The sequence below is a fragment of the Brassica napus genome, chromosome C3 (genome assembly GCF_020379485.1).
Source record: "Brassica napus cultivar Da-Ae chromosome C3, Da-Ae, whole genome shotgun sequence".
Lineage (NCBI taxonomy): Eukaryota > Viridiplantae > Streptophyta > Magnoliopsida > Brassicales > Brassicaceae > Brassica > Brassica napus.
In genome coordinates this window covers 58,485,297-58,491,510 of record NC_063446.1, presented here as the reverse complement: position 1 = coordinate 58,491,510, position 6,214 = coordinate 58,485,297, and the positions used below count along the sequence as shown (strand labels likewise).

The 6,214-nt window shown below is 39.9% G+C and overlaps 2 protein-coding genes across 2 annotated transcripts; both read right to left on the bottom strand.

Annotated features, from left to right (window-relative positions):
* Positions 1 to 832: 832 nt before the first annotated feature.
* Positions 833 to 1,867, bottom strand: LOC106439707 (photosystem I reaction center subunit psaK, chloroplastic). The gene is made up of 3 exons (XM_013881205.2): positions 1,610 to 1,867; positions 1,273 to 1,353; positions 833 to 1,203 (listed from the first exon to the last, which is right to left on the bottom strand). Exons 1-3 carry the CDS (start codon positions 1,691 to 1,693, stop codon positions 976 to 978), a joined length of 393 nt encoding a protein of 130 aa, XP_013736659.1. The 5' UTR covers positions 1,694 to 1,867; the 3' UTR covers positions 833 to 975.
* Positions 1,868 to 2,331: 464 nt separating this feature from the next.
* LOC106439705 (CSC1-like protein ERD4) lies at positions 2,332 to 6,013 on the bottom strand. Its single transcript, XM_013881204.3, has 6 exons — positions 5,470 to 6,013; positions 4,942 to 5,099; positions 4,574 to 4,852; positions 3,315 to 4,138; positions 2,984 to 3,239; positions 2,332 to 2,890 (listed from the first exon to the last, which is right to left on the bottom strand). The coding sequence occupies exons 1-6, from the start codon at positions 5,738 to 5,740 to the stop codon at positions 2,507 to 2,509; spliced, it is 2,172 nt and encodes a 723-aa protein (XP_013736658.1). The 5' UTR covers positions 5,741 to 6,013; the 3' UTR covers positions 2,332 to 2,506.
* Positions 6,014 to 6,214: the final 201 nt, after the last annotated feature.

Sequence of the window (6,214 nt, the reverse complement as noted above, 5' to 3'; positions counted from 1 at the left end):
TTTACCCGTATAGTTCATGTCTAATTCGATGAGCCGCCCAATGCATCATCATCCAAGTACTACTGCATAAGCTTTAATACCCTCAAAGATCTGTGCGATAAATTAAATGGGGTTTCTGGTGAGAAGTATGATAGCACTGAATTCGAGTTACATTAAGCTTCAGTAACCAAGATGTTGTTGGCCGACTAAAGAAATAATTCCTTTTGTTTCAATTATAAAAAATGTTTTGAAGCTGGCCACATGTTTGATTCTTTTGTAATTGGCTTGATCAGTTTCGTATAACATAAATGAAAAAACATGCTGGTCTATGAACGAAAATGCTACTTATCTATCTGCCTAGGACAAATGTTAGCTTTGCTTTTTTGAATATGCATGGATGATGGATTAAAGATGATCCTCAATAGAGTTGCCTGTAAAAGCTTATTTTGGGGAACAGCTGTTGGAAATGTTTGTGGAAGTCGCTTCTAGTCATCTCTCTCAACATTTGCCTAACAAATCTTAATAGAGGAGCGATTGCAACATGAACTTTGTTAAAGATCTCCTACAACATTGATGTAGAAGGCCTGGGTCTACATAAGGTTCACTTCAACTTTGCCAGACCTGGCCAATCAGTTGATGTTATTAATTAGTAACTGTTTTGATCTTCGATATAACTTGAGACCAATTAAACTTTTTTTTCCAGAGGAAATAGAATTGCTCAGGTTCTTGGTGAGATTAGAAGCAAACTTATATCCTCTTTGGACAGAGTATCCATAATTTTAATGTAAGCTTACGTGGAACTTCTAAAACCTAGTGGTGTTTTCTATCAAGGGAACAATGCTTTCGGTTCATATACTTGAAGATGCGGTCGTTCTAATGGTTTTAAAGAGGAATACAATGCGATACAAACATTATAAACATTGACTAGATCTCCCCTCAGGTTCTTGAGAATTTTGTTTTAAAAATCTACAAGTCGACGAATACAAATGAACATGTTTAAATAGCACCAATGTTTTTGAGACCAAGGACAACTCCGACGCCGATGATGTGACCAACGGTACCACAAGCCAAAGTGTCGGCGAGAGTGAACCCGGCTGGGTCACCCGTTTGTAGACCCGAGTCACGTGCCTCTAGCTTAAGTCCAGCTGTCGCCTTCCTATTGGCTGATGGTGCTAGTCCGAATCTCCCAGCGAACAGCATCAGAGTCGTCGACGTTACCATTATCTAATTAGAGAGTATAATCTATTATTGCTTATACTTAAATGACGTTTGTTTCATATTTGTTTTAGTTACCAGATTTGTTGATGAACCAATGAAGTCACATTTTGCACCCAAAGCTCCATTTCCCTTGCGTCTCATGGGCACAACAGTTGCCTGATAGCATTTTAAAAATATAACATTAACTAAAACTTGGGAATTTTAAACTAAAATTATCGTTGTAATGTATAATAACAACTTCATACTATATTACAAAGTCTCTTGTCAAATATGATCAATTAAACACATAAAAATCAAGGACAAAATTGAACCCCTAAAATTTCTATATATTTTTAATGTTTGTAAGTTTCGTAAGTGTATAGAAAAAGATCAAATCACATTTCAAAAGACAAGAAAAATATAAATTACAAACCAGGCCTTGAACTGGAGCTGCAGAGATCTTGCTGGCTCGAAGACCATTGAACTGAGGCAGTGTAGTCATTACAGTGCTTGCCATTTTCTTCGAGTCTTACGTGAAAGATAAACTTTTAATTTCCAGAGCAATCTGTTTCTGATTTGATTTTCGCAGCTCTTTCTTCTTATTTTGTATTTAAAATTTCGCCAAGGATCATCTTGTGGCTTTGGCTATCACAGAAATGGATTCGGTTTTGGCTACTCTTTGCTGACGCGTCGAGTAGCTATTGGCGCAGCATCTTAACTCTGGATAAGGCTGATGTGTCTTGTCACACCGCAGATTTTGTTTCTGAACCTTTTCTTGTTTAGGCTTCATTTGTGGCCCATTTAATACTTTTTGGGTATTTGATGGGCTTCCCACTTGAGTCCCATTTGTACGTCATTTAAAGGATATAATAGACCTTCACACTTCACAGTTTGCTTGGACAAAGAGCGGCAGCAACTGATTCAAGGATCAACAAAACTAACCGAGAGAAGAGAACCAAAACAGAACAACTGTGGTTAGAACTCATATGTTCTGATATTGCTTAAGAGATGTTTCTTCATTCTTTTTCTGTTTCTTAAGTTTTTTCACTGTTGAAAATGCAAAGACACATGGTTTTGAGTAAAAAAAAAAAGTTGCATTTTTCTTGGATCCTCGTCCTCGTTACAGGCATCAAACACATGAAAACATTTAACATATTGACGAACACTGATAAGTTGATAATTAATAAGGTAGCTTACATGGTTACGAGTTACAACAACCAAACAACACATACGAACGAATCCTAAACAAACCCTAGAATCACACACAATAATAAAAAAGCTTCTAGAAAAAAAAACAAACAAAACAGATCTGTGGGACAGGATCCAAATCTTAAGCGGCTGAAATTGCAGCATAGTCTTGGTAACGAGACATAGCGCCTTTAAACTGGTGATCATCTCCTTTGTGAGTGCTCAAGCTATGCGGAATGTACGCTTTGAAAACCTCCTCGAGGTCCGGTCTCTGCTTCAGCTCACGGCAAGCCACCTCTAGAGCCGTGTGTTCGAACCCTTTGTAGAATTTCTGACGGCACACGTAACCGAAGATGAGAGAGATGAATATGAGAGGAACCAAGAGAGTCGCCCAAACGAATAGCTTGACTCCCAAGTAACCAAACATAACCAGCTGAAACAGAAACAACGCCGCTAGTATGCGGGTGTGGATATGCGGCCACATCCTCCCGTAGCTCTCGTACGATGGAACATACACTTTCAACGCCTGTCATAAACCGTTAAAAGCCAGATCAAGATCAAGATCAAGATCAAGATCCTTAAACCTAAGAGTATAATAACTAGGGAGATAAAGTCTGACCTGGTTCCTCAGGATGAGCCAACCTAAACCGAAGTAGATAACACCGAAGACGAGGATTAGAGGAGCGATTACGGAGTAGCAGAAGGTGATAGTGAGGATGAGCATGTCGCTGGGAACCCTAGTTGCGTAGCTCAAGTCTCCTGGATACCAAGCTTCTTTGACCTCTGCTTCGGTTTTGCATAGATACTTCTTTTTCAAATGGAATATTATCAACGGTATGATCCTAGAAAGCTCAAGACCATAACCAACAAAGAACCTGAAAGTTACAAAGAAGAGTTAGAGAGACGAAATGTTTATACAAGTCAAGAGAAAGGAAGGAAAGGAAACTCACTTGAGAGCCACGTATGTCAAGAAGAAAGTAGCGTTCTTAGGGAGACTAGAAGCCAAAACGGTGATAATAGAGTTTGGTTTCTTCTCAAGAGCCTTCAAGTTATCAAACAAAGACCCTGCAAGTGTCACACCGATGAAGACATTCAACACCGAGAAGTAAAAGTACTTCCCGGAGGCAGCTCTTATAGCATGGCTCTGCGAAGGAATCCCCTCAGACTTGGATAAGAACATGAGGAACTTAGGAAGCATAGCCAAGAAGACGATGAGCGCAATCTGAGGAAGGTAAGACTGCAAGATGGTTCTTATAAAAGCAATCTCCGCGATCGGTTTAATGAACGGAAGAGCCTTCTGGAGATTCCCAAGAGTGGTGATCGCAGATACAAACGCTATAGGGATCATGTAGAACAATATGGTTATCGCAACGAGGAAGTAGATCAAGTACTGTCTGACTATTCTGCTGAAGAACTTGATCTTGAGATTCTCCCAGATGAGCTGGCGAGGCTCGGGAGCTTCGGTCACCGTCCATTTATCAACCATCTGGCAGTGTAGTGACTGAGCGGCTAGAGCTGCAGTGACACGGTCCGTGAAGAACACAACCGCTGCTGTTTGCTGCTTCTCGGCGAGAACCGTTCTCTGCTCTGCTTCTAGTTTGGCTACAGATTCGTTGATTAGCTTTGTGTAATAGTCAATGCTGTCTACTCGCTCTCCGACTAGCCCGAGCAAGCCGGTTTTGTTCGTTGGCCGGTTACTGGTGGCTGCGAAGACGGCTTCTGCGCGCGCGAGCTTCTTCTTGTAGCCTTCCAAGTTTTCCCATATCTTATTAATCTACAAAACATGAGCCCCATGTTTTAAAAACCCAACTAGAAGCCGAACCGGATAACTATTTGGGTAACAGTTCAATATAACCGGGTTAAACTTGGTTCAATATATTTTTAATATATAAATTTAACAGTAGTATTAGTAAATATGATATATAACTAACATAATCAATACCAAGTATAAAACATAATAAATATAAATTAGATTTTTTTTTGTTTATATGGTTGGTTTATGGATTTTTGATATTTTTAATGGTTTTTATTGAGTTCTATAACTTTGAAACTCAATCCGGCTATGTGAGTGGTTCATGGTCGACCAAATAATTAGACCCAAAGTGGAACCATTGGGTCGGTCTGGTTTTCCGGTTTAAAAATGACTGCATGAGCCAACGGGTAAGAAAGATTGAGAGGGCAGAACAAAGCAGGTAGATAGATAGACTACCTTGCTGTTTTCTGTTACGACAAGGGATCTGTAGAATGTCTCCGGGTAGATTTCTCTGAAGTAAGAGTCGACGAACTCTTTCTGCGTCTCTCCGTTAGGTGGGGAAGGTATGTCCCTAACGAGAATGGCGTATTGCTCTGGTAATACTTCTTCGCTAGACATCAGAGCTTCAGCTCTCAATGCAGCGACGTGCTTGTAGGCTTTCCATAGCATGAAATATGTGACTAGAGATACCCAGTAAACCGCTCCTAGGAACGCCCACAGCCTTGAACTCTTTTTCTGTTAAACATAAAAGATAACATTTTGTTCAGTAATAAATAATAAAAGAAATCAATGAATGTATTGTGTTCTGTGTGTTTACTACTTACAGTGATGTTAGCCATAGATAGATTGTCAATTTGGCTAAAGGTTCCGTTGCTAGTGGTGTCAGTGGCGCTCCTAGAGTTCTTTAAGCTGTTGTCAGTAGCGGATATAGGGAGTAGAGTCGGTAAGAGAAGAAGAGCCGACAAAGCAAATATCCCAAGAACTGTTTCAAAAAAAAAGCCAACCCATCAGGAACACTCATGTCAATCTTATTTAGAGCAACGATTAAGACACTGAAGACGAACACATTCAGAACAAAGAAACTTGGGTCTTCACCAGGATCTCACTCAGGCTATATATATAGATATATAAACTTGTGTCTACTGGGTTCTAATTTCAATCCCAAATGTCTACAAGTAAAGGATCTTTTAAAGACCAAAACTCAAAAGGTACTTTATTTTAAGCAGATATGGACAAAGTAAAACAGAGCCAACAATATACAAACAAAAATCAAACTTTTTTTTTCCCCAGTTGTCTCCAAAGATGGAAACTTTATAAGGTAAAATTAGAAACCCAGATCAGAAGAGGCGAACCAGTGCTCAAGAAGACGAAGTAGACGGCAGTATCGACGCCGGACAGCTTGACGACGTCTTGTTCGGTGGAAGTGAAAGCTTCGCGGATCCAAGCAAATGGGTTTCGGGTCAAGGAGCTGCCTTCCCATGGATCCATTCCTTTCAGGATCCGGTTCGGGTAATAAACAGAAACGTTTCCGGGTCTACGAGAGAGCCAGGTGAAGAGGAGCATGAGCACGACGAAGATGACTGCTGACGTCCCTAAGGACACTAGAAACGATTCAAACTCCATCTACCAATCTCTGGGTCCAGATTTGAAGTCACCGCTTTTATAAAAGGAAAGTAACCGTTTATAGTTGCAGGTGAGAGGAAAGGTTTCTTTTTTTTTTCTTTCTTTCTACTTTTGTTGAATTCACAGGAACAGAGGAGAAGAAATTAAAATATCATAAGAAAATTGAAAGAGAGTATTGATTGTTTTGGATTGGATTCGCTTGTCCTGTTGTGGAGTTGGCTTTGTGTGTTGTGTTGATGGAGAGAATTGATTAAATGGTGAGAGAGGGAGAGAGAGGTGTGAGAAGAGAGTAGAGAGCGTGTTTAAGTGAGAAGGCCGACAGGTGTTGACGAAAGAGACACCATTGGACAAGGATGTGTTAACCCTACTTCAGCGACCTCTCTTTTCTTCTTTTCTTCTTTTTTTTCTTCTGTTTCGAATATATTTTTATATTCTTATTTTTGTCAATATAATACTATACTCTCTCTCTCTGAC